The sequence below is a fragment of the Elephas maximus genome, chromosome 19 (genome assembly GCF_024166365.1).
Source record: "Elephas maximus indicus isolate mEleMax1 chromosome 19, mEleMax1 primary haplotype, whole genome shotgun sequence".
NCBI lineage: Eukaryota > Metazoa > Chordata > Mammalia > Proboscidea > Elephantidae > Elephas > Elephas maximus.
The window spans coordinates 20,198,977-20,226,246 of record NC_064837.1 but is presented as its reverse complement, the minus strand read 5'-3'; the positions used below and the strand labels follow the sequence as shown (position 1 = coordinate 20,226,246).

At 56.2% G+C, this 27,270-nt stretch overlaps 1 protein-coding gene across 3 annotated transcripts; it reads right to left on the bottom strand.

The window, feature by feature from the left end:
* Nucleotides 1–1,704: 1,704 nt before the first annotated feature.
* Nucleotides 1,705–27,042, bottom strand: MYO1C (myosin IC). Of its 3 annotated transcripts, none has more exons than XM_049858874.1 (32): nucleotides 26,775–27,042; nucleotides 19,371–19,526; nucleotides 19,136–19,251; nucleotides 18,331–18,529; nucleotides 18,170–18,250; nucleotides 16,803–16,982; nucleotides 16,620–16,718; nucleotides 16,322–16,435; nucleotides 16,162–16,233; nucleotides 15,273–15,392; nucleotides 15,076–15,158; nucleotides 14,746–14,851; nucleotides 14,563–14,643; nucleotides 14,226–14,317; nucleotides 12,710–12,804; nucleotides 12,583–12,629; nucleotides 12,372–12,452; nucleotides 10,056–10,161; nucleotides 9,838–9,955; nucleotides 9,151–9,264; nucleotides 8,992–9,068; nucleotides 8,628–8,696; nucleotides 8,447–8,531; nucleotides 8,191–8,350; nucleotides 7,829–7,912; nucleotides 7,049–7,142; nucleotides 6,900–6,955; nucleotides 6,628–6,763; nucleotides 6,481–6,551; nucleotides 6,290–6,387; nucleotides 6,078–6,177; nucleotides 1,705–5,674 (listed from the first exon to the last, which is right to left on the bottom strand). In XM_049858874.1, the coding sequence occupies exons 1-32, from the start codon at nucleotides 26,847–26,849 to the stop codon at nucleotides 5,648–5,650; spliced, it is 3,192 nt and encodes a 1,063-aa protein (XP_049714831.1). In that variant the 5' UTR covers nucleotides 26,850–27,042; the 3' UTR covers nucleotides 1,705–5,647. The 3 variants fall into 3 exon arrangements, with proteins under 3 accessions (XP_049714831.1, XP_049714833.1, XP_049714832.1); XM_049858876.1 differs by lacking the exon at nucleotides 26,775–27,042 and adding an exon at nucleotides 25,939–26,040; XM_049858875.1 differs by lacking the exon at nucleotides 26,775–27,042 and adding an exon at nucleotides 20,882–20,986.
* Nucleotides 27,043–27,270: the final 228 nt, after the last annotated feature.

Genomic DNA, 27,270 nt, shown 5'->3' with positions numbered 1-27,270 from the left:
GGAGACACTCCTAAACATTTCATAATAACCCACCAAAATCCAAACCTGTTGCCGTAGAGTTGATTCCAACTCATAGTGACCATATAGGACAGAGTAGAACTGCCCCGTAGGGTTTCCAAGGCTGTAATCTTTACAGAAGCAGACTGCTACATCTTCCTCCTGTGGGGCAGATGGTGGTTCAAACCGCCGAACTTTTTTGGTTAGCAGCTGAGCACTTAACCACCATGCCATCAGGGCTCCTTTTTCCTAATAACAGCTAAACGTTTATTCAAGGCTTACTACCTACCAGGCATGGTACTAAATGACTTTAAATGGATCATGACATTTAATACTTGCAGCCACTTTATAGGTAGGTATTGTACAACTAGCCTCATTTTACAGATGAGAAGACTAAAACTCAGAGAGGTTAAGTGACTTGTTCAAAGTCACACAGCTGCTGAGTGAGGAGCTGGGATTCAAATTGGAGGACAACCAGAGCTATTGATCACTCTGCTATATCCTCAGACCTCTGGGATAGGAAACTGGGTGGGGGCCTGGGGAGGGGGGCAAATCTGTATTTTGAAAAAATCAGTCAGCCCTGGGTTATGGCTCATGTGAATAACACAGCTCTTCCAGGTCCACGTCACACACCCCTGGGCCCACTCTGGGTAGCATGGGGAGGGGACACCTTCCCAGCTGTGTGTGACTCACTGTAACCCCGGCTTAGTCACACTTCGTCACCATGTGCCAGCAGCAGAAGCCACTCGAGCCTGATTCTGACCCTTTGAGAAGAAGCACCTGCTCTTCATTTCTACAAGAATGCTGGCACTGAGGGACAGGCCCTGACTCAGAGACTGCCTATGAGAGTCTGAAGCCATGCCTCCCCCACCCGCAGGGCACATGGAAATGACTTAAATATTTTTTAAAAAGGAAAGAAATCATAAATGAGCTGGAAAACAAACAAAGGGGGGGTAGGCAAGAAGGAGAGATCCAGCCCAGGAAGCCACTCAAGTGGGTCCTTCCTGGGAGGGCAGAGGGCAGGAATGTAGGAACAGGAGTGGCCTTGGGGGAAAACAAAGTCATTAGTGAAAGAAGTGAGCAAGCCACCCTGCCCCCTCCCTCCTTTCTCCTCTCCTCCTCCTCCTCTCCCCTTCATAATTAAAGATTTACAGCTATATTTAGGTTTTTGCCTCCTGATAAGCTTTGAGACTTGTCCTACAAAGAAAGAGACCTCCTTGCTTAGGAAAGGCTCTGTGTGTGGGGCCTGGGGAGGTGAGGCAAGGAGTTACCTGAAGGAGATATACAGGGGGAAAGAAAGGGAAGGCTGCCCAGTCCAAGAGGAAAAGACACCAAAGTCCTCCACTCCACGCTCTACCCCCTAAACCTCCTTATTTTAGCAATGGAGGTACAGCAGGGGTCAACAGCCTGCTTGCCTGCCTGCTCTGTGTCCCCTAAAGTGACCATAGCTGGGCAGGTTGTGTGCAATGCACAACTCCAAGATACTGTGTACATGAAGCTTCTGTAGTTGGGTTACTAATATTCACTTTCCTTTTTTTTTAAAAAAAAAAAAAAAGCAGAACAAGTTTATTTGTATCAAGATGACAAAAATTGCTATTTAAAGCAAAAAACAACAGTATCACCTTTCAAAGTGCATGCTTGTCTGTGATGTCCCTCCCACTCCCACCCCTACCACCAACCCCACCCCACATGGGTAGGCCTTAGTTCTGCAGAGACAAGCAGCAGTCTTAAAGCGTGGAAAGGTAGGGCCTGGAGACAGACACTGGGGGAAAGCTCTGGGGAGAAATGTGAGGGAACTCAAGGAGGGTCTTGGGGAAGAGAGGGGGCTGGGAACACAGGCGGGAGGCTGGATCTTCCAGAAATATCAGCAAGATGTTCCCAGTGGCAACATGACCGCAAGACTTTTGAGAATGAAGATGCAAAATACTCAATTTTGAGCTGTTTGCTTCACTGCAATATAAAGCCCTCTCACTGCCCTCCATTCTTTACGAAATTCTGCTGCTCACACAAATGCCTTCCTCATCTCTACATTCATGGAGCTGAGATAGTCAAGAACACTTGAAGGAGGAGAGACGTCAGTGTGCCTGGTCTTCACTTCCCATCCTCTCCCCATGCTCACTCCTCTCAGGCCCCAGGATCTTCTTCTAACAAGCCCCCACCACACTGCCCTGCTCCCACCTCAGGGCCTTTGCACTTGCTGTTCCCTCATCCTGAAACAATCTTGCTCCAGATAACCAAATGGTCACTCCTTTACCTTGTTCAGGTCTCTTGGGAGGCCCTTCCTGACCAGCTCATTTAAAGTGCAAACTGCACACCAAACACCCCTCTCCCCCTTCTCTGCTTTACTGGTTTTCTTAACACTTATCCCTTTCTAATTTTTTATATGCTGACTCTCTTCCCCTCTAGAAGGTAAGCTCCATGAGAGCAAGGATTTTTGCCTTTTTTGTTCCTGATATATCTGATGTGCCTAGCAGAGAGTGTGGCACATACTAGGCAGTCAATACATATTAGTTGAATGAAGGAACGAATGTATGGAAAGTCCAGTAGAGGCTGTTGTCCACAGCCAGATTGACGTTGTTGTTAGGTACCATCTAGTCGATTTCTGACTCACAGTGACCCCACGTCACAGAGTAGAACTGCCCCATTGGGTTTTCTAGGCTCTAATTTTTACAAAGAGGAGCCCTGGTTGGTACAGTGGTTAAGCACTCAGCTGCTAACAGAAAGGTTGGAAGTTCAAACCTACCAGCCACTCCATGGGAGAAAAATGTGGCAGTCTGCTTCCGTAGAAACTCTATGGGGCATTTCTGCCGTGTCCTCTAGTGTCGCTATGAGTCAAAATTAACTCCGTGGCAATAGGTTAATCTTTACAGAAGCCAATCACCGGGTCTTTCTCCCATGGAGCTGCTGGGTGAGTTTGAATCACCCACCTTTAGATTAGCAGTCAAGCACTTAACCGTTGTGCTACCAGAACCAAAATTAGCTCCCCACAATTTGCAGATACCTCCTGGAGGGCATCGGATTTCCCTCAGGATGTGAGCTGGGGGCATAAATCATTCTTAGTTACTTCTCAAAAGGACAGAGTGTCCTCAGCTGACATCTGGGTTATGCCAGTTTGCTAAAGAAAAGAGTGTTGTTACAGTTATAAAGCTGGTAATTGCACCTACTTGAGCCCATCTTATCTATCAGCTTCTTGGAGTCACCGTTACTACTGAGAGTGGAGAAATTATGGTGGTGCTTTTATTTTTCCTTAATTTCGGTGTCAAAATCTAGGTGTGTTTACAAAATTGCAGCAAGTCCAAGATAGTCATATATTGCATGTCACGCATTGAGAACTGCCCTAGGTGATGAATCTAAACTCCTCAGGCAGGTAGCCTGGCCCCAAACCGAACCTTTTTTTTTTTTTTTTTGCTTCTCTAAGCCCTGCTTGTATCATCCCTTCTGTCTACGGTACCACTTCCTCTTGAGAAAACTTGCAGGTGGCGCAAATGGTTTGCACTTGACAACTAACCTAAAGGTTGGCCATTCCAACCCACCCTAGCAGCATCACAGAAGAAAGGCCTGGCGATCCAGTTTCAGAAAGATTACAGCCAAGAAAACTCTATAGACTTCAGATGTTTCCAGCCCCTGGGCATTGCTGCCATCCCCAGCCACTTGAGTCTTCCCCAGCTGAGGCCCCAGACTTCACAGGGCAAGGACAAGCCCTCCCCACATGGGGTCGCTGTGAATTAGAGCCGACTTGAGAGGAGCTGGTGTGTGCCCAAGCCAATTTGGATTGGATTTGTCACTTGCAACAGCATTTGGACTAGAGGACTATCCTTTTAGACCCACCTCAAATGTCATCTTCTTTATGAAATGTTTACAATCCCTCACATTCATGAGGAGTCATTCTCTTATCATGGCACCCCTTGGTGCCTACACTACCCAAGCTGGGCTGTTTCCATCCACCAGTTCTGCCTTCCCAGCTGAGGACCACATGGGCAGGGACTCTGGGTGATGCATCTCTCCCTGTAGCCCACAGCACCGGGCCAGGCTGGGCAGCCCTTAAGTAGACAGTCAACGGAAGGGCAAGTTCGAAGGACAGCTACTGGTCACTCTTGCTCTCCTTGCTTAGGGAGGGAGCCTGGCCTCCTTCCTTTTGGGGACAAGGCAGAATTGCAATTCAAGGTCCCTGGTTGTCTTCTGGAGTCCCTAGGTGGCACAAATGGTTAGGTTTTCAGCTATTAACCATAAGGTTGGCGACTTGAATTCACCCAGAGGGCCTTGGAAGAAAGGCCTGTCAATCTGCTTCTGCAAAATCAGCCATTGAAAATCTTATGGGGCACGATTCTACTCTGATACACATGGGGTTGCCATGAGACATAACTGCCTCAACGGCAACTGGTTTGGTTGCCTTCTAGAGGCCCTCTCCCCTTCCTAATATCCATGAGGACACCAACGTTCGCAAACACATATTGCTTTATTTAGTGTTTCTCTGGATTGCAGAAGTGTCAGCAATGGGCTGAGACCCCCAGGAGGGCACAGAAGCAGCTGGGCAGCCCCCAGGTCCTCTGGGGCAGAAGCAGCAGAAAGAGGTGATGCCCTGAGCTCCTCCCAAGGCCAACCCCTTCCCCAGATCCCAGGCCAGGGAGGGGGTGCAGGGCTGTCAAGGCCCTCTGTCCTTAAATTGGGGCTGAAGTGTCTGGGCAGGGTCTTGTCATCCTAAGGCATGGACTCAGGCAGAAGTACTCTTCTACCTGGCGGCCCCCAAGAAGGATTGCTGGTCAGGGAGCCAGATGCGCACTTCAGACATGACCCCTGTTTTATGGGGCTCCCTGTCCCTGGGAGAGGCAGTGAGGTGTGCTACGGACAAGGCTGCAGTACTGGTTCGCCCCAACCTACTGTATGGCCGTGGGCAAGTCCCTTCCCTTCTTTGGCCCTGGGTCTCCTGCTCCGTTAACACCAGGAGCTGGATAAGATGATCTCTCTGGGTCTCTCAAATCCTATGATCTAAGACACCTTTCCCCACTCCAGGACCCCCAGGCTGGGATGAAAACAGTAAAAGGGCATTCTTAAGGCAGGAAGAAGGGGGCAGGCAAGGGTGGTCTCAGCCTCCAGGGGGAGGCTGGAGTGGGCTGCAAAGGGTGCAGGTGGGAAGACAGGCAGGCAGACAAACAGACATACAAGGTGCCAAGGGGAACGAGGAGGAGAGGGTGGCCTGGGCAGGGAAGAGGGCACCAGAGCCCAGCACACCCCATCTCTCAGCTGCGTTCCCTGCCCTGTTGGAGTCAGGGAGAACACATCCAGTGTGTCTTGGGGGTGGGGAAATGGCTTTCTTAAAAAATAGTTTCCTATAAAGCATCAAAAAATCTCAGAGAAAACCTCAGTGAAAGTTCCCTTCTCTCGAATATTTGGCATCAGCAGTGGGGCTGGCATGGCTCGCTCTGGCCCCGGCTTTCCTATTGCTGTGGCCCGGCCTGGCCCACTTTTAGGGTAGCTCCCTGACCCCCTGCCTTCCCCTGAGAAAGGGGCGAGCAGGAGGCAGGAGTTTGCAGGTGGGCTTTGAGGTGTCCCTGGGTCCCTGTCTGGAAGCTCGAGTCTTTGGTAACTGGGAAGGAGAGGAGGGGATAAGCAAAGCATTGGGGGGTGGTAGGGGGTCCAGTGGCCACCTTTATCACCGAGAATTCAGCCGTGGGGCCACCTAGGAGGCAGAGGGAGAAGCCTGGGCAGTGAGCAGGAAGCAGACGGAAGGTGCTTCAGGCCTATATTCACAGCTTAGGTGGATGGGAGGCCTCATGGCCTCAGTCCTGGGATGCTCTGCCTAACCAGAGTGGGCCCCTCCTTCCACCCAGCACCCCCTCCCCTCACTCTGAGTCTTCCCCACCTCCCCATACTGCCATCTTTAAGACTTCTGTACCCTGGAGGTCAAATGCTCCCTCTCTAGTCCTTGTGGGTGGGCAATGGGATGAAGGGGTCAGTGTGTGGAGCCTGCTGGACTGACACCCATGAGTGAGGTGCCAAGGAAGGCTTGGTCACCTGAAGCTCCACCCTGCCCTCAAGCTGCTGGTGGGAAAGCAGGCCATGGCCTACCCGGCCCCACTCACCACAGCCAGGTGCCCGTTCTTGGCCTTGGTGATGAGCAGCTCTGAGCCAGGTGTGAAGTCGATAACCCCATCCCTGCCGGGGCCCCCTGCAAATGTGATGCTGGAGGGAAGGGAGTGGGTGAGGACTTTTCACAGGAACAGAACCCCTGGGGCAGCCCCTGCCCCAGCCCCACGTACACACACGGCCCATTCACTGCCCCTACCCACCTTACCTGCCCTGGTTGATGTTGATGTTGTTCACACAGTCAGCACTGAGGGCCGTCTTGGTCAGTGTCTCAATCACATGGTCACTCTGCAGCACCACATCCCCCTGGTGTGCCCGAATTGGGGGGAGGGTCAGGCCTACCCAGAGCTGGAGTAAGGACCCCATCCCTGCCCTGCCTCCCAGTCCACAAAAGGGCACCTTCTGTTTATTGTCCTCACGCTGCACATGAAGCACAAAGAGGTTGTCGCTCAGGCTGCTGACAGAGATCCCTGAGGGAGAAGGGAGAGATCAGGGTTCACGGATCAGAGCTGGGCCCTCCCTCCATAGCCTTGAACTCTGACTTACCGGTCAGGTTGGCGTAATTGATCCTCTGCTTGACTTTGGCGTCCTCCACAATGACCACAGCACTGGGCGTCAGCAGCAGCTGCCGAGAGCGAGGCTTGTAGCCCTTCCGGTCATATTTCACTACGGGCACTGCGTACTGGGAAGAGAGGGCAGGGAAGGGGCTGAGGGGGTTCCAGGGACAACCTCCTCACTCTCTGCCCATGCCCTGACTCCCCCATCCAGCCTTTGGGCCCTAGAACTGTACTGGACTAAGGGCTGCAGGCAGGTCTTACCTGGATGGGCTCAGAGCCTAGGGCCTGCAGTACTTTGGGGCTGATCTCATCTGTACCTGCAACCCAGATGGGGGAGATGGAGGTGAAAGGAGGAGAGAGGGACCTGGGTAGATAAGGAGGGGCTAAGCACTGGAATGCTAGGGGCTCACCGAGCCGTGTGCTGATGAAGAGCCTGGGCACACTTTGCGGGTAATTATCCTTCTTGCCCTTGAAGATCTCACTGGCCACGGCCTTTTGCTGCAGCTGAGGAGATAAGCCAAGGGCGGTGGGGGGGCGTAGGGGAGAGGTAGCGGGGACCATCAAAAAGCGGTAGACCCAGCCTCAGGGACTGAGATAGCCTCCCTCATCCTCTTTCTGGTCCGAGCACCAGAAGGCTAAACCCTACCACCAACTCTCCCATTAGTTCCTTCCCTTCACTACCCCTACCCCCACCAACCGAGGCTGAGAAGACCCCAGAGTGGTTATAACAGCCTAACTTTAGGGATGATTCCCCACCATATCAGGCCCTAGGACCCTTGAGATCCAGCTCTGGCCTAGGGTCTTGAAAGTAGCTGGCTCACTGCTAATACTCATGACTACAGGTTCTCTGAGCTGGGTGGGTCCTTTAACATCATCTAACACCAGGCACATTAAGCTGCCGCTGTCTGTTCCTGTAACCACGGCAGGCATTACCAATCGATCATGGCACTGCAAAGGTGCAGCCTCAGGGGCCTTTCCAACACAGGGCTCTGGGCAGCCTTGACCAATCAAGTAGAGCTGGCCTGCAAGATGAACTCTATTTGCCACCCCAAAATCCACTCCAGTCTCCACTTCATACATCAGGCCCAAGAGGAGCTGCGATCTGTGTGCTGTGGCAGGGTGCTTTGTGTGATGCCCACTGCTCCCCTGACCCACTTCTTAGTCCACATCTGCCTCCTGACTCTCCATACCTGCTGCTTCCACTCAGGGCTGATACTCCGACAGTATTTCCACACCATGTTCTTCATGCACAACTCCCGTAGAAGCTCCGAGGCCTATGGGAAAGAGTGAGGTTAGGGCACCTAGACAGCCTGGCTCCCTTCCCTCTGAGACATCAGGCATATTCCCAATACCAGGCCTTTGCCTAAGTGATGCCCCTGGACAATCCTCCTATTCCTGAGTCATTTCTCTCAAAAGGATTCATTCTTCAAGGCCCAGCTCCAGTCCCCCTCCTTTGGGAAGCCTTCCTTGGTTGCTCCTGGGGCCACGCAACTATCAGGGCCCCCAACAAATGCTTTGATAGTCCCTAACTCAACAGGGGTGGCCTACAGACCTCATGCAGGGCAGGTGGGGGCGTAGGCCAGGAGGTGTCCAGGATGTTCCGGGGCAGCTGCCGCCGCAGGTTGAGCAAAAAAGAGGTACGCACATGGTCCAAGAAGAAGGCATTCTCGGGGCAACGGGGTGCATGGCGCAGAATGAAGCCACGGATGAGCCTGGGGTGGGGGCCCAAGGGGTGGGGGTAAGAAGCCTGGCAAAGGACCCCCCCACACACCCTGCTCTGCAGCCTCTCATGGTGCCCTGGCGCTCACCGCCTGATTGTCTCTGCTGCCCACTTCCTCTTGGCTGCCTTCCTCCGACCCAGCGTTCCACGCCACCACGACTGGATGCAGATGGCTGCAGAGACCAAATGGCTGACCTCTATCTCCTCACCACGGTGGCCCACCCTAACCCCTGAACCTGCCCCTCCAGAAGACCCCTGGGCCCCCAAACCTGATCGCTTCACCCGGAGGAATTTCTGCCGCCAGTGAAAGCCCTTCCAGGCGGCCTGGATCTTCGTGGCTGTGGTTGAGAAAGAAAGAGAATTGGCCAGAGCTCAGGGGAACCTTGCTGGGCACTGTCAGAGCTAGTGAGGGAGAGGATAAACAGGGAGAGTAAATGAGAGTGAGAAGGAGGGCGCCAATGCACGTGGGATATGCTCAGAGCGTGCATCCAGGGTGCAGGGCAGATGGCAGGTACGGAAGATGGTTCAGAGGAGGGGAGTTGAATTCCCTGGAGGAGCTCAAATGCAGTGACCCCCTTCCCTGCTCCCCAGAGTGGACTCCAAAGGGCCGGGAAGGGTGGGCCCCTCTCTCACCCAGGCTCTGCCGCCGGACTTCCAGGGCATCTTCTGTGGCAAACAGGGTCTTTGGGAAGCGGATGAAGATCTTGGTCCTGGGAGGGCAGCAGAGGTCAGACCCTGGTTGCCCCCCCTGCCCCCGCATACTCCCACCCACCAGGCGTGGGCACCACTCACCGGCCCATCTTGTACTCCTCTGGCTTGTAGCCGAGGTGTCTGATCAGCACAGTCACGCCATCCTGGGGCCGCCCTGCCCATGTGGGCCATGTCTCTGGGCACAGTGACTTATACCTGGGGATGGGGAGAAGCAGGAATGCACCCCAGCCTCCGCCCCAAACCAATTTTTCCCCGAGCACCTGCTGGGTGCACACACTGACTTGTTCACAATCCACAGAAAGCCTGCAAAGTTTTTCTGTTACTGTCCCATTTTCAGTATGAGAAAGCTGAAGCCATGTATCTGCCTAACGCCATGTGTCAGAGCTGGAATTCACACCCGGAGACTCCCCAGGCCTCTAACTCAGGATAACCACAAAACTTCACCATCTTCTCTGGGCTCCTTGGAAATTGTCCTCCTTGCAGGCTTGCTACCCCTTTCTCTGGGGATAGGCATGTGGGAGCACACCTCAGGTACCCTGAACCAGGCGCTCCGTAAGGGCAGGGGCGACATGGCCTGGTACTCTTTCTGCAGGGTTGACATAAGCCATGCAGCACGGAGGGGTTCCACAGCTCAGAGCCTCAGTAACCTCACCTCTGGAATGGGGCTGAGCATCCCTGTCCTCCCCTAGGGCCCCTAGGAGGCTCCAACGGGGCTGGCCTACCCCCCTCCGACCCTCCTTCCTGGCTGAGAGCCAGGCCCTGCCCCACCTCTGCAGGAATGCCTCATATTTGCGACGATAGGCAAAGCCAGCTCTGCGCACACGTAGGTTCTCCATCAGCCCCAGGTACTTCACCTGGTGCCGGATCAGGACCTCATCAAAGCGGCCTGTGGGGAGGGCAGAGGGGTGGTCATCAGCCTGGCACTGGCAATTTCCCTGCAGGGGAGACCCCACACACAGGCCCCGCGACTGGGGAGGGGCACCTACTGGGCTGCTTGGCGTCATTGGGTTTGATGCAGCGGATGTAGGCGGGCTCCTTGGACTTCAGGATCTCCACCAGCTGCAGGAGGCTCATCTTGAACTGGGTGGCAACCTGGTGAGTCAAGGGTGGATGGAAGGTTGGCTGGAGCTGTGCTGAGGCTGCTGACCCCTGCAGTGGCCCCTCCCTGTGACAGAGCAGCACCAATCCCACAACTGCCCCACTGCTCTGCTTGGGGCCTCCCACCGCCCCTCCATCACACTAGAAGAAGGGCCAGATTTCACCCCATATCCCTCCTGCTGAGCAAGAGATCTTGGCTTAGGAACCTTACTCTACCCCCCAAAAAATCCTGCTCAGGCCTTCCCAAATTTCCCTTTGGCAACCACCCTTTCTTCTTCTAGAACTTCATGGCTACATTCCTGATCAATGTCTCCTACCCCTATACACTCAACCAGTATCTGTGAACACTGCTCTGCAGGACCTTTAGGCATCTCAGGCCTGTGGGGAAAGCAGACTCCTCAGCAAAGACTCGCAACCCAGAAACCCAGGGATTCTGAGAGCACTGAGCAAGGGCAACTAATCCAGTCTGTGTGGTAGGGGGCATCAGGAAAGTCCTTCTGGAGGAAACGGCTCATCAGCTGAGATTTAAAAGCTGAGCAAGAGATAGTCAGCAGGAAGAGAAGAGACAAGCAGAGGGACAGCCTGAGCACAGACTTAGTGTACACAGGGAGCTACGAGCAGTGAAGGATGCAGATGGGGTTAGAGAGGCAGGCAGAGGCAGGATCAAGGCAGGACTGGAGAATCACATTAGGGAGACTGAGGGAAATAGGGAGCCAATGAGGAATGCGGAGTGAGGGAGTGACAGAGACTGGACTGCACCAGTGGTTGTGGGGAAGGGGCCAAGGGAAGGAACTGAGAAGTATTCAGGTGATAGAAAATCCGATGGTTGCCTGGATGGGGGGGTGACGTCAAAGTTGATGCCCAGGTTGCTGGCCTGGGGGATTGGGTAGAGGGTGACCCCTGTCCTGAGCTGGAGACACAGAAAGAGCAGGACTGGAGGGCTGGACAGCCAAGGACCATGACAGACCAGTGGAGTCTGGGGTGCCATCTGGGGAGATGACCGGATACGTGAATCTGTGGCTTGCTGGAGAGGCCCAGGCAGGAGCAGACCTGAGGCGTTCTCAGTGAAGCTGGGAGGATAAGAGCGCTCCGGGCGGGGACTGGGGGGAAAGCAATAAAGGGCAGGGTCCCTGGGAGCCAGAACCTGGGCAACACACTGTCTCCGTGACTCCCTCCCAAACATGTCCTGGCCCAAAGCACTCTGGCTTCTACCTCATGCCTAACTTGTCTCCCTGGAGCTGCCCTGGCTGTTCTCTTGCCAACCCAACAGCCATGCCTCAGTCCTCAGTTCACAAAGCTCTCCCAGCACCTGGCACCACAGACCACACCTGCCTTTTCCTGCCCTCTCCTCGATGATGCCACTCTCCTGGCTTTTTTGGGACTGTCTGTGTGCCTGTATTGGTCCCTCACTGCCTCCAGTGCCCTTCTGTAGGTTCATTTGACATGTACCTAAAAACCCAAAACAAACCCATTGCCATCGAGTCGCCTCCGACTCATAGCGACTCTATAAGACAGAGTAGAACTGCCCCATAAGGTTTCCAAGGCTGACAATCTTCACAGAAGCAGACTGCCACATCTTTCTCCCACAGAGCCCCTGACCTTTTGTTTAGCAGCCAAGCATTTAACCACTGTGCCACCAGGGCTCCTGCATGCGTCTACTTATCCCTAAATTATCTCAAATGTCTCCTCCTCCAGGAAGACTTCCCTGACCCCCTTGCCTCTTCCACTCCCTCACGCACAGTTTGCCACTCTCTTTCCTAAGTTAACAGAGCACCCAGTGCACATTGGTGAGAGTAGCTGTTCATTTTTGTATCTCTGGTGCCTAGCAATGCCTGAAGCCAATGTCTGCTGAATGGGTGCATGCATACAAGTGCACACAGAGACAAGCGCAGACACAGATGTTCACACAGAGACAGGTATACACACATGGACACCACAGAGACTCGGGTACACATATGGGTACCACACAGAGACAGGTGTACACACACAGGTACCCACACAGACGGGGTACATGCACGGGCACTACACAGAGACAAGTGAACACACGTGAGTGCCCACACAGTTTTACACACAGGTACCAAGAAACACAAGCTCATAAGCATACTGCCGAACTCCAAGCTCACGTAAATGCTCATTTACACACACACACACACACACACGCATGCAAACACACGCGTGCCCACTCCGGTCCCACAGCTCCACACCGTCTCTGGCCGCTTCTTGTCGCTGAGCTCACTCCGGTCAAAGCACTGGCTCATAATGGGATTCTCTGAGCTGCACATGGTCTGTGACGGCAGAGGCAGGCATCAGGGGGGAGCACAGAGGCAGGAAGGACAAATTTCTGGAGCAGAGGTGCATACAGGGGTCTGGGCTCCCCACACCTGAAGCCCTTCCCCCTCCCCCAGTCCCCCTAACCTCCTTCAGGTTCCGGAAGAGAAGGTCGTTGTTCTTATCCAGAAACCCTGGAAGAGGAGTGCAGATATGAGGTGAGGGAGAGCCTCCTGCCCTGCCCCCTGTGGGGACCCGGCCTCAGGATCCTCACCAGTCACGTTGTAGGTCACCTCCCCAGCATAGTGCAGAAGGCGGAACTCGCCACGGCCCAGAGATTTCCTGGTCCGCTGGTCGGCCAGCTTGTGCCTGTGGGTGGCAGGGAGAGGAAGCTCCAGGTTACTGGCCTGAGCCCAGCACCTGCCTGCTAAGGAGACTTCAAGAGCAGAAACTAGTCATCCAGTACGGAGCAGGCACACCCCGGGGCTCTCCACGCCAGACTGTGCTGTGAGAAGGGGCAGGTGCCATCATCAGGAGACCACGGAGGCTCAGGGAGGCACATTCAGGGTCACACAGTGCCAGGACTGGGACCCGGGCCTCTGGACTGCCAGGGTGCACTGGGTGGGGGCTACTGCCCTTGTCTCCTGCTGTTGCCGGACTCTGCTCAGAAGGCTGAAAGCTGCTTGCTACATTTTAAAAATAGAATCTTTCCCCAAGAGATTACTTTAGCCTTAAGCATGTTGATACCCTTTAGCCCATTTTCTGCTTTTAAGAACTATTCCAAGCAACTAATCAAAGATACAGGCACAAAGACGTTTGCGGCAGCTGAGTTATCCCAGCAGAAACCCGGAGGATGGCCAGGGGCCCCAAAAGCTGGGGGAGGGTGGTGGCCCATTGTGGGTTAAGGGACCTTGCAGCCACTGCAGGAAGTGTTTTGAGGAAATTTTTATGTTTGATGATACAGGAAAACATTCAGGATATAACATTACCCTGAGACTTATACACAATAAGTTCTCCACTATGAAAAAAAAAAAAATGTATAGAAAAAGACAGGAAGGAAATGCCTCAAATTGTTAACAGTGATGGCCTCTGGGGGCAGGATTACAAGTGACTTGTATGCATTCCAGCTTTTCTCTAATAAGCAATGCTATTTTTATAGTCAGAAACATGTTTTGAATATATTCTTAAGCAAACAAAATATCCAGGGCTTTGCTATCAGACAGCCCTGGGACTGAGTCCCAGCTCTGCAGCTTACAAGATAGATGATAACCTTGGCCAAGTGACTTCACCTCTTTGAGCCTCAATGAAATGGAGCCAACACCAAGGGCACCTCCTTAAAGGGGTGCTGTAGGTTAGAGGAGATACGCACAAAATCACAGGTCAGAGCTGGGACAGAGGTGATCGCTTCTGCTGCTATTTATCCTTTCGATAAAAAGCAATTCCTTAAATAAAAAGTGATTTCCAAATAAGGAAGGCAAAAAATATCTTAACAAGTTTCACTCTCAAGAATACGGAGGAAGCCATGCTGCCGGCTTCTTTCTTCGCAGACATGGTGTGAGCTGCGGCTTTGTGTGACCGTCCGTACTTAGTACCTCCCCTGGTTATCTCTTTGTGGCTGGTGTTTTATGATCCTGTAGCCATTTCAGACACTCTAGGGTCTCCTGACTTCCACCAGGGCGGTAGGGATGGTGTGTGAGTGGGCCTGTGTCCAGAGGGTTGGGGGGACCCAGTCTTCCACAGGTTACTCTCCAAGGAGTCCTTGCCCCTAGCAGCCCAGCAGCCCCACTCACGTGAGGAAGTGTGGATGGTGCTTGATGGTGTCCTCCAACTTCTCCAGGAAGGTCAGATCCGTGGCCTCCCCAGGGCGTAGACACTCTTCATCCTGAGGGGTGTGGGATAGGGTGAGGGATGTGCTGGAAGAGGGGCTGCAGAGGTTTAGGGGCACAGCGTGGGGAGCACAGACACAGTTCATAGGGAGGCTCCCTCAGAATGTGTCCAGACCTCACCATCCACACACAGCCCTGCCCTGCGCCCCCGCTGAGCCCCGCGCTCTCACCACATGGACAGGCCTGGAGAGAAAGGGGAAGGGTCGGTGTCCATGAGGTCCTGGTGGAGCAGAGGACTCACCAAAATGGAGATGATGCCCTTGAACTTCTCCTCTACCAGGTCACAGATGATCTTATTGTTGAAATACTGGACAGGCTCCCACTGAGGGGTCAAAGGGCAGGAAGGCATTGTCATGGGGTCCTGGTGTCCTCTCCCTGGGAGGCCCCAGTGAGTGCCTGGGCTTCCTGGGGCTCACGTACTCACCGCAATGCCCTCGGCCTCATATTCCTCCTGTTCGGACTTGAGGGTGAGCTCGATGAAGAGCTGCTGCAGCTTTTCGTTGCAGTAATTGATGCAGAATTGTTCAAAGCTGGGAGGGAAAGAGAAGACCCACAGCAGCTCAAGGGGACACAGGGCCAGGAGCAGGAGAAAGACGGGCCAAGACCCCTGAGCAGCTAAGGTAGGAAACACAGAGCAGAACCGAGGTGGCTGGGGAGTCATCAGGCAGGAATGAGAGAGGCAGGGGGACAGAGGAAGGGGTCAGGGTAGGGGAGATGGGAGGAGAGACAGGCAGAGGGAGAGGCTGGCGCTGACCTGTTGTGCTGAAAAACCTCAAAGCCGTAAATGTCCAGAAGCCCAAGGACTGTGGTGCTCCGCCAGCTGGGGCTCTCAGCGTCCTAGGGCCAGTCATTCAACCGAGAGTATGGGTCTAACATTTGCGGATTCCCAGTCCCCATTCTCCCTGGACTGCCCTCCCTGCTACCTTGGAAGCAGCCTGGTTGGGCCCTCACCTTGGAGGCCAGTGATCTGTTGATTTTCCCGACCAGCCAGGTAAAAGTGCGACTGTATACGGCCTTGGCAAGAGCGTCTCGTGCATACGCAGCCTGTTCCAGGTTCAGCGGGCTCAGGAGCTGTTGGTGTAGGGCAGGACGGGGAGGTGAACACCCAGACTCCCTGCCCATCCTACTTCCCCTTCAGGATCAAGCAGAAGACCAGGAAACTATGACCACCTGCCCTCCCCACTCCCAGGGACCCTAGGAGTTGGGGGCATATCAGGGAGAACACAGTGGCCACACCAGAGAGAAGGTGACATAGGGATAAGAGGCCTTATTCCTGAAGGTAGGAGTCTTGGTAGCAATCTGACTGTCACCCTCTTCCTGTGTGACCTTGGCCAGCTCATTGTGCCTAAGCCGGCAGACTGTTGTTAGTTGCCACGGAGTCAGCCACAGACTCACAGCGACTCCACGCACAGTGGAAATGAAACACTGCCCAGTCTCGCACCATCCCCGTGAGTTATCGGAGATAGGACCAGTGTGATCCACAGGGCTTTCACTGGCTGATTTTTCGAAGTAGATCACCGGGCCTTTCTTTCTAGTCCCCTGAAACCTGTTCAGCATTATGGCAACACACAAGCCTCCAGTGATAGATGGGTGATAACTGTGCTTGAGGTGCATCGGCCGGGAATGGAATCTGGGTCTCCTGCATGGAAGGTGAAAATTCTACCACTGAGCTACCACTGCCCTTGAGCCAATAGACAGCACCTGCCTTAGGTCCCTCCAGCATGGCCAAGAGGACCAGCTGAGCAGACCCAGGGATGCGGGAGTAGTGGGAGTTGAGGGCTGCCTTGAACCCCCACACGTCTACCCCCAACACATCTCCTGAGCAAAGGCTCGGCCTTACCTCTTCTCCCTTGGCAATGATCTTCCTGTGTGTCAGGGCTTCCCGCAACATCAAGCCTTCCACACCAAGGAGCTGCCAAGGGTGGGAGGGTGGGCATGGTGAGGGTGCACCGCCCCTTGCTCCCTTGCCCTTCTCCTCACCCAGTGCCTGCTCCACTCACCCTGGTCAGATACTTGAGCTGGTTCTCACTGGTGACCTGGGCATTGCTCTCCTCATTGGCAGCAAAGTGGATGTTGCCCAAATGCAGGACACTGGCCACGATGCTCAGCAGGTCCTGAGGGAGGGGGCAGGGGACAGGTGGGAGTTCCAGGAGGGGCACAGGGCAACTAGTGGATGGCCAGATGGAGCAGGGACTAGTGTATGAGAGAAGAGAGCTATAAATGGATGTGGGTTCTGAAAATAGAGGTGACTTTCGGGGTGTGACAAAAGGAAAGGGGGGTCACGGGCAGAGGGCTCACCTCCACTTCATCCTCAGTGAAGTCGATGACTGTCAGAGCCTTCCTGACCACCTTCCAGTCACTCTTGTCATTGATGGAGGAGACTTTGGCACATTGGCCCTGGAGGAAGAGCACAGCTGGATTACCAGCCTGGCTGGCACTGTGCCCTCTCGGTGGTACCTGCCCTGCCTGCCAGCCACTCACCTTCACCAGGTACAGGTAGCTCTGGGGGTTCCGCTCCAAGCCCAGCCTGCGTAGCGTCTCCTCTTCGCCCCCCTCCAACAGCTGGTAGAAGATGTGGAAGTTCCTCTCCCCGTGATTCTGGTGTACCACTCGGGACTTCTCCAGGAGGTAACTGAGGATGTGGCCACCCACGGGGGCACCCTGTGGGCCCGGGAGGGCACAGGGACTGGTCAGGGAAACTGGGGAATAGGACCCATTTTCTCCTCTCTCCCACGTACTCCTGGGCTTTGAAATCAGCCAGACCTGGATTCTAATTTAAGCTCTGCCACTAGTTATGTGGGTTCAGTCAAGTCAGCCTCTCTGATTTTAGTTTCTGCATCTAAGAAATGGAAAGATGGAACCCCACCTCAAGGGGATGTCTTGGAGATATGGATGCAGGACAGGGATCTCAAACTCAACAGGCCTACAGCTGATCTCCTAATCCCCTCTTCCTCAAGCTAGCTCCTCTTATCGTCCCCTCCCGGTTAGTGGCAATTCCATCCATATAGTTGTTCAGGCCAAGAAGTTTGCGGGCATCCAAGAAGCTTCTTTCTCTCTCACACCCCATGTCTAATCAGAGAGCAAATCCTGCTGGCTTAACCTACCTCCAAAATATATGCAAAATCCAACCACCGCTCATCACCTCCATTGTAGCTAGTCTGAGCTACAGTCTTCTGTCACCTAACTGGTTCCCTGTTTCCATCCTGACCCGCAACAGTCTATTCTCAACATAGGAGCAAAAGTGAGCCTTTTAAAAGGAAATTCCCTGTTCAAATCCCTCCAATGGCCCCCCTTCCACTCGGCGTGCAAATCAAAGTTCTTACAAAGACCCATTAGGGCTTGTACCATCTGGCTTCCCTATCGTACCTCTAAGCTCCTTCCTATTCCTCCATCCTTTGCTCTCTTCTCCAGCCACTCTGGCCTCATTGCTGTCCCTCGAACGCACTGAACACACTCCTACCTCAGGGCCTTTGCACTAGTGATTCCCCCTGCCTAGAGTCTCTCCCCCCAGTTATCTGCATAGTTTGCTCACCTATCCTATCTACCTTATTTAAAATTACAACTGCCTCACCTCTCGTTTTAGATGCCCTTCTATCCCTTTACCTCATTTTCCTTTTTGCTGTGACCTATGTCACCTAATTTGTTATTCTTCCATTTATTGCGTATCTCCCCTGGGGCAGAGATTTTGTCTGTTTTGTTTCACTGCTGCACCACCAGCACCTGAAACAGTGCCTATCACACAGTAGGCGCTTAATAAATATTTGCTGATGCCAAGGACCTGGCCTGGGGGCACTTGGTGAATGGGAATCCCTCTCCCTCTTCCTCTCCCCCAACACACCCACAGGTACCTTGAAGTCGAACTGCACGTCCATGTATTTCCCAAACCGGCTGGAGTTATCGTTCCGTAGGGTCTTGGCGTTTCCGAAGGCCTAGAAGGGGGCAGATGTATGAGGAGCACCTGGCATTACCCCTCCCCCTCAACCCCCCTCAGATGCTGCTGTTCCGTCACCTCCAGCACAGGGTTGCTCTGCAACAGCCGGTCCCGCACAGCACCCCCCCGCTCGGGGGCCGGGCAGGTCTCTGCATAGAACTGCAACAGCTTCTTGGTGGCCTCCGTCTTGCCTGCTCCACTCTCCCCAGAGATCATCACCGCCTGATCCCGGCGCTCTGTGCGCAGTGCCCGGTACACAGTGTCAGCCACTGCGAACCTGGGGGCAGAAGCTCGTCAGGAGGTAGGGGGTCAAGTGGTTGCAGGTGGTGGATGGGATCCTCAGGTGAGATTGGGGGGCCACTCCCATATCTGGTTGGAGACCATTTGTGAGTGGGAGTCGGGGTAGACCCTTGAGAATGGGGCCTAGGGGGTCTCTTGTGGGTGTCATCAAGGAGATTCTTCAGTTGAAGATGAGGGGTTACTTTCAGAGGGAGAACTGAGGGGATTGCTCATGACTGAGGCTGTTGGAGGTCACTCAGGTGGAAGCTGGGGTCACTTATAAGTAGGACTGGGGGCCCCTCATAGGAGGTAGTCTGAGGGTCACTAAGGTTAGGGGATCACACTCAAGTAGAGTGGGGACATAAGTCATGGATATGAGTTGGGGTGGGGGCTGGTGAGGTTCCTCCCAGATGGAGCTGAGAGATTTATCTCAGGTAGGGCTTAGGGGTCATTCTAGAAGGAGTAGTTATGGAATTTCTGACAGATATGAATAGCGATTCATCCACAGTGGGAGATCAGGGATCGTTTTAGAATGAGGGTTGAGGTGGGGTTCACTCTCAGATAAAGATGGGGGCATCACTGTGGGAGTGTTGGGGTCACTCACAGATGGGGGGGCACTTCATAGAAGCTGACACCACGGTAACGTTCCATGTGCTGCCGGCTGTAGATCTGGAGGTCCCGGTAGGGGTTGACAGAGACCAGGACGGGGCCAATGTAGGTCTAGGGGATTGGGAGAAGAGGGTCATGCATTCCTCCTAGAGGTCCTGGTGCCTCCCTTATCCCTCATGCCTGCATCTGTGCCTGCCAGCACCCCAGCCAGCTCTCCACTTGGGCCTCACATAAATGAGGTTCTCCCGGAATCGCCGCCGCAGGTTCTCGATGAAGGCCGCCTCGCTGGTGAAGTTCTCCAGCAGCACAAAATCCTGTACCCCCACCCGGTCACGGGCGGTAAGTGCACTCTCCATGGTCACCCGCACTCCGTCACTGCCCAGGGCCTGCAGGGAATGAGCCACAGGAGGCAGTCAGAGCCAGCAGGATAAGGCAAGGCCACTTCCCCCCCTCCACCATGGCCTTCGGGGCTGAGAGGGAAAACCAGGGGCATATGGACACAGGGGGCCTGAACGTAGGGCACATAGAACACCCAGGACATGGAACATGCCGGCTACACAGGGCCTGGGTCATAGGATGCCAGAGAGGAAACACTGAACACAGGGCACTCAAAACTGAGGCCATGTCGGGCACGTGAGACCTGGAGACGGACACGCAGAGCACACAGAACACAGAGGACATTGTAGCAAGGCCACTGAACACAGGAAGGTGCTGGTTTTGTGTGCAGAAAGAGGGGTTAAGAAAAGGAACTCCAATGAATCCTGAGAAGAATGCTCTGTGACCTTGGCCAAATCCCCTCCTCTCTGGGTGGCTTCCTCCTCAAGGAGGAGGAGGGAGTTAGACCAGGTGACCTCAGGTCCCTTAGCTCTGCACCAGTATGACAGGTGCTTTGGAGGACAAATGGCTCAGAGTATTTTTGCAGGCAGGGTGGGGCTATCTCTCCTGCCCCAACCCCCATCAAAGTCTCCATGGGGAGAGTGTCTAGGGAAAAGCAAGAGGCTACCCTCAGGTCACAGGACAGGTATTCCCAAGGGGCCACCCCAGCTGGGCTCAACACTTTTGAGAAGGAGGTGGTCCTCCTTTCCCATCACTGAGGCCACTCCTTCCCCTCTAGCTGCTGGACTCCCCAGACATGCTCCTCCACTGAAAGTCCGCAGAGGCCTCAAGGGGATGGGGATTTCACCACAGAAAGTCCAGCTGCCTCTGCGCCTGGCAGGTGTGGGGGAAATACAGGCTCAGCAAGGCCCTCATCCCATACCCCAAGAGTTCAGATTCCTCTTCAGGGCCTGGGGGCTCTAGGAAACTGAGGACAGGACCAAGAATGTCAAGGGCTAGAGAGGAACAAGGTGGTTGTAGGTGGTGTAGGTCCCAAAGGCCCCCAGGTCTTTTACCCCATATGGCCGGATCTGAGGCCCGGGGAGCCTGTGGCTCCCAAGCCTGTCCCTCATCTCTTCCCCGTCCAGGCTCGCCCCAAAGCTGTTGCCAAATCTGGCCACAGTCCCCGCCCACCTGACCTATGGGTGAGGGGTCTCGGTGCTTCCAGCCGTCCCCGGGAGCAGTTTTCCCGGTCCGGGTCCCAGCACCCCGTGGTACTCCTGCCTCGGCCTCCTCCCTGCAACTTTCTGGGACGTTTTTCCACCCGAAATTCCTGGGCCCCGCCCGCTTCCTGGGGGGGCCAAGGCGGCTCCGCGAGGTAAGGAGGGACCCTGCGACCCCCGCCCTGCCCGCCACCCCCGCTCACCGACGCCCGGTAGCGCATCCTGCCCGGCCGGCCTGGCACCTCGCTCGGCTGCCCGCGCTCTGGGGCCCGGACTCGGCGGCGGCGGCGGCGGCGGCGGCGGCGGCAGCGGCGTCAGCGAGGGAGGGCCCGGCCCGCCCCCCGCACCGCCCCCTCCGCGGGTCCCAGAAGCGCGGGACTCCCCAGAGCTCCCCGGCCTCGCTCCGGACTCGGACTCCCGGGTCCCTCTCCAAAGGGAGGGGGTGGGGTGGGCACTAAGGTGGACCCCCGGCGGCTAAGGGCGGGCGGGGCGGGCGCGGGGGCGGGGCTCCGGCCAGGCGGGGGCTATGCCTGAGTCAGGTTTTCCAGGAGGGACGTCGTTGGTTCCAGGGTGGGGCCCGGAACCTGGCCGGCCGCCGCGTCTATACGGGCCCGGAACTGACTTCCGGGCATATGTCTACACCACGCAGCCAGGCCAGGCCCGGGACGAGGACTGAGGCCCGTGGGTCTCTGAGGAAGCAAAATTCCCCTCCCCCCCTTACCCCGACCTCGAGTCCCGGGAAAAGTTAAAAATAGAACGAAATGCCCAAATACGGCCGGCGTGTCCAGGCGGGCGGAGCCTCCGTGTGGGACCTGGTCCCCCCCTCAGTACACTTCTGGGGGGCGGGCCCTGCCTCTTTAAGCCTGGAGAAACTCTCTTTAGGTTCCCGCGTCAGCATGGAGCGCGCCCCAAAGGCGGTGGGGTCACAAGGCGTCCTAGGCCACTGTCCCTCTCCCCAAGACAGCTCCCACCAGCCCCACTCCTCGCTGGGCCCTTGGGAGGCAGAGGTTCCCTTTGGCCCAAGGGACGAACACTAGCTCAGACCCCACCGCTAGTGGGGAGGTGGTTGCTAGAGCTTGGAAAGGGCTTAGTTTTTTCTTACTAGCAGTATGACTTCCAGCAGCAAGTCATTTAATTTCTCTGAGCCTGTTTCTTCATTCTTAAAATGAGGCTAAACCTGGTAAAGTACAGGGTCAGCAGAAAAGAAGACCCTCAACGAGAAGGACTGACACAGTGGCTGCAACAATGGGCTCAAGCCTAACAAGGATTGTAAGGATGGCGAAGGACCAGGCAGTGTTTTTTTCTGTGGTACATAGAGTCGCTATGAGTCGGAACCGACTCCACTGCACCTAAAAACAACAGCAACAACAAAACCGTTCCTGTCGAGTCGATTTTGACTCATGGCGACCCTATAAGACAGAATAGAACTGTCCCATAGGGTTTCCAAGGAGCAGCTGGTGGATTCGAACTGCCGATCTTCTGGTTATCAGCGGCTCATAACCACTGCGCCATCAGGGCTCCAAAATGACGTTAATACCTGCCTTAAAAGGGCTGTTCAGAAGTCTAAGGTAAAGTGCAAGGAACCTCACAGGCCCTCATAAGCGCAGTTCCCTCCCTGTCCTTCCTTCCCTCCGCCAGACGTTCATTCCACACATGCTTGGGGCAGACCTACTAAATGCCAGATCCTGGGCCAGCCGGGTCACACTTATCTAGGGGGGAAAGCCCCTCAGGCGTGTATGCCAGTTACAAAGAGGTCTCAAAGGGCCCTGGAGGTAGGTACCTGTCGCCACCTTACAGATAAGGAACGGGAGGCGCAGAACGGCGGACACTAACTCGTATTAGATGGAAAATAGTAGTGAAGGGACCCCAAGCCCCACCGCGCCCCACCCTCGAACCCGGGCTCCCTGGGGAGGGGTAAGGCTGCTGCAGGTGCGGGCTGCGGCCTCCTGGGGAAGCCTCATTAACTCGAGAACAGCCTGGCCGGAGCCGCGGCGGGGGCGGGGGGGGGAGCCCGCAGGGGGGCGCCAGCTGGGAGATGGGGCCCCTGGAGAGGGCGAGGGGACTGGGTGCCTCCGCGCGCAGCTGGGAGATGGGTGGAAGAAGATGGGATGGTTGGGTGGGTCAACACGGCCCGCAGAGGCTGGCTTGAGGCGAGAGGGGGCGGCGAGGGGACCCAACCTCCAACCACCCTGCAGTAAGGAGTGCATTCGAAACTGTGGGGGAAGGTTGAGAGCCCTCACTAGGAGTACTGCACCCTCTCCTCCCCCGGCAGTTGAGGGGGCCCCAGCTCCCGCGGGCCGAGTATCCTGGGGAACCCGGCTAGAGAGCTAGGCGGTGCTTCGCGGCCGCAGTGCCCGCCCCGCCCGCGGCCGCGTCAAGCTGCTGGAATGAGGGGAATCCGCGCGCGGAGGGATCCGGCCGGCTACCCACCCACCCGGAGCTGCGCCGCTGCATTCCCGGGATGCCCGTTGGCGCCCCAGCAGCCGCCGCCGGGCGGCGGAAAGAGGGGGCGTCTCCCTGAGCCCGCGGGCCTGAGGGCCGGCCCTGCCCCTGCCCGTGCCCCTGGCCCCGCCCCGAGCCCCGGCCGTGCCCACCGCCCCACCCTGCCCCGCCCCACTAGTCGGAAGCGTGGGCAGCTGGAGGGGGAGGAGGCGAGAGTGTGAAAAAACCGCGGTAGAGGCTGCAGCGCCAGGCGTTCCTGTGTTCTGAGTGCTTTCTCCCGTTATTCTCTTCAGTGCCCCAGCTAGGCCACAAGGTCACCTCCATTTTACAGATGGGGAAACTGAGGCTGGACAGGTGAAGTGACTTTTTCAAGATCTCGGGGCTAGTAAGAGTGGGATTGGAACACCTAGAAACCGAGCACTTGCTGCCTCCTGCAGGGCTGCCCTGAGGGGGAGAGGCTAGGCAAGTGCAGTTGTCTCCTCCTGATTTCCCAGTCTCTGAACAGGGCTACCCTGCCAGACTGACCTCCCTCCTGACCCCGTGACTGCAGTGCCCAGAACAGGCCCCTATGGGTGCCGTGTGGCTCTATTGACATGCAGGTCTTGGGAGTAGCAGCCAGGGAATGGGTCATGGCCTTTGGGGGCCCCAACATGGCCTTGGGCTCAGGAGCTGGCTGGGGTGGGGTCATGGCCCCTGAGTGACTTAGGTCATATTTCCCAAGGCTGTTGCTGGGTGTCCTCCCACTTGGGAGGTGTTTCCCAGAACCACGACCATGGGGCAGGCCCAGCTGTCCTGGGTCATCCTGTGCCCTTTACCTACTGTGGGGCAGATGTCTCCAAGCCTGACCTCCGGGGATGGGGGTGGGCCAGGGGAGGGCAGTGGGCAGCCTCAAATGGTTCCCCAGCCCAGGGCTACACTCATCTGGAACCCAACCCAGTACGGTCGAGTTGATTCCGACTCATAGCCACCCTATAAGATTGAATAGAATAGCCCCGTAGAGTTTCCAAGGAGCACCTGGTGGATTTAAACTACCGACCTCTTGGTTAGCAGCCATAGCACTTAACCACTATGCCTCCAGGGCTTCCACGCTCATCGGGAGGAGGGGGCATTCTAAGGAACCTCAGGCTGCTGTTACAGCTGACATCTATTGAGGCAGCCTCACAGCCTCTTGGGGCAGAAGAAAGACAACTACAGATTCACCCACCAGCAGCGCAGTGCAGGCACAGAGTAGATGCTCAATTTATATTTATCAAACAAATCTTAGGTCTGGGCCCAGGCTGTCCCACCAAGGAGTGTTGCGACGGGGAATGGGGAGGAGGAGGTGGGAGCTTAGGGGGCTCTGCCTTGATTGCTCACAGGGCCCCCATTGAGGGCTATACACTCTATCTCCAGAGCCAGAACCGTGGGCTTTTGGTCTGCCAGAGACCATTGACTTGGGAGGGAGGGATCCAGCAAAATTAAACAGGGCACCTCTATGTTCTTTATGTCAGAGTATCAGAGAGGAGGGAGGTACTTACAGCTGCATCCTATGGGCCCAGCATCAAAAGGTCTGGCCTCCTCCCTCTGCTTCTCACACCAAGCACTCACCACCTGCCACATCCTCACCCTTTCTCCTCCATCACTGCTCCTCTCCTGGGCCACAGCAGCATCCTCCTAACTGGCCTCCCAGCCTCCTTTCTGCCTTTCTCCTTCCAATCCATTTTCCCACAACAGCCTGTGATATTTAAAAATGCAAAATTGATGGATTAACACCTAATGTTAATAGATTGGAGGCTTATGGGGCGCTCTCTCTGTGTTAAGACCCAGCTGAGGGCTTCCAGCTCACTTCTCCTTGTCAGGCCCCTGCTTTCCCATGTGACTGATCCCGTGTGACCCATTGGGTGGCCCTCACCAGTCCCTTCCCTCCCCAGCTCTTCCACCACACTATACACAGCCAGGAGGCCTGCTTGCGCCCTGCCACCAGCCACACGTGGCTCTCTAAGCTCCCCTGCCTCTGCACCTGCAGCTTCCTTGGCCCAGCACCTCCTTCCCCCCTCCCCACCTGACTGACTCTTAGTCATCCTTAGAGACTGAGGTCAGGTATCATCTCCTTCAGAACCCCTTTCTGACTCCCGTCACGCACAGCCCCCTCCTTATCGTATCCCACTCTAATCGACTGTTTCCTTGTCAGGCTCTCCCTGGAGACTACTCCGGCCCGGGGCGTACATCCCAACAGGCCCACAACGAGGCCAATAACCGCCTCGGGGACGCCGGGATGAATGAATGAATCACAGAGCCCGGGCGTGTGAGCAGGAGGCCGGAGTGCGCTGGGAGTTGAGCAAGGCTGAGGGCCAGCCATTCATTCTCTCATTCATTTCCGAGCCCCCCGCCCTCCGCATTCACGCCAGCCGAGGCGCGCGGTGGGCACCCGAGCCGCTGGGCCCAGGGGGCGGAGAACGGGAAGGGGCGGGGCTCGGGCAGCTTCTCCGGAACCCAAAGGCCGAGCTGGGCAGCGGAGGTGGGGGGGTGGTGTGGAGCCCGGAGGGCGCGCAGGGTGCCTGGGTCCCGCGCCCCAGTCCTCTTTTCCCCGCCCCTACGTTACCGACAAGTAAACTAAGTCCCCATCCAGCTGAGTTTCGGTGCCACGGGCTCCTGGGCCCCGCGCGGATGGGGCCGAGCCGACCCTCGGTCCCCAGTGATCACCCGGCCGGCGACCCCCGCACAACAGCGCCCGCCCGGCCCCCGGCCGCCTGCCCTTTCTCCCATCCCGCCCGTCAGCTGGGGCCTCCCGGGGCCATGCGGCCGCTGCCCGCCCAGTGCCTGCGTCCCGCGTACCCACCGGCTCGGCTCTTCGGACGCGCGGGCGGGGGCCGGGCTGGGCGGCGTGGCTGGCTCGGGAGTCGGCGGCCCCGGCACGCTCTCCCCGCCCAGGGCCCGCCGGGGGCCGGGCCGCCGCCTGTCGTCATCCCGGGCAGGGCTCAGGACCGGGCGCGCGCGCGCGCACCCTCCACCGCCCCGGCCGGCCTGGCCCCAGCCCGCGTCCTCAGGGGACTTGTGCCGCACACCCCACAACCAGCATCCGGGGCGAGGCGCGTCACAGTCACACACACACTCACACGTACCCTGTTTCGACCACAGGACCCACTCACCTCGAGCCCCTCTGCATCCCCAGAGCTAACCAGACCTTTCCTTGCGTCTGGGGCCAGGGCAGTTCTCTCTTTCTAACCACCTCTCTCCTGTCATCCCCCACGCCCACACCACTTCTCTGAGCCGGGCAGGCCCCAGTTCTGAGGCACCAGAAGGGAAAGGAGAGGCATTAACTCAGTCTGTACTATGCGCCTGGAGCTTTACTCGCACTAGTCTTTCCACCGTAAGCATCCCTGTCACCTGTGTTCTGCTGTGCCCATTTCATAGTCCAGCCCACTGAGGTTCAGGGAGTTGGAGGAGAAAGGATTGAAACACAGCTCTTGGCTTTGAAAACCCCTGCTCTTTGTGGCCCTTAAATCCTTGCCCTTTTCTTCCACCCACCCCTTCTTTCCAGTCGGTTCCAGCCCTACCAAGGAGCAGAATCCTTCCCTACCCTTTACATCCTTCCAGAGGGGTTTGCTTGAGTGGGGGGCCCAGGGCCCTGGGAAGCGCCCCCATCCGTCCTCCCGCTGAAAGCACCCAGCTTACGAGCTTGCAGGGCCTGTGGGGATGAACCACTCGGATGATCTCCCCGGTGGGTATCAGCTCCACTTGCAGCGCCATCCTCCTCTGCGTAGAGCCAGCTTGCTGAGCCCTGGAGCCTCTGAGCACAGGCCTGCCTTCCCGCTTACTGGGTCTAACTGCTCCTGGAGCCAGGAATCTATGGTCTCACGCCTGGATGGCTACTTGGTTCAGCTTCAACTCCTGCCCCAGGGGATGTAGCTGGTCCAGCTCCTCAGGACACAGCTGGAGTGGCCCAGGTCTGATTGGGAGGCCACTTGGCCCAGAGGCTTGTGGCAGGAAGAGGAGGGGCCGAGGGATGGAGGAAATGCCTGTTGTCCCAGGTAACTAGAGGAGCTGATGCAGCCACCCGTGGTGGGGGACCCTGGGCTCCAGGTCAGAGTGTAGGAGGCGTTTTTCCTCAGCAGTTCCATGGTCAGGGTCTCTCTCGCTGCCCACTCTCTGGTGTCAGCTGGACACCACT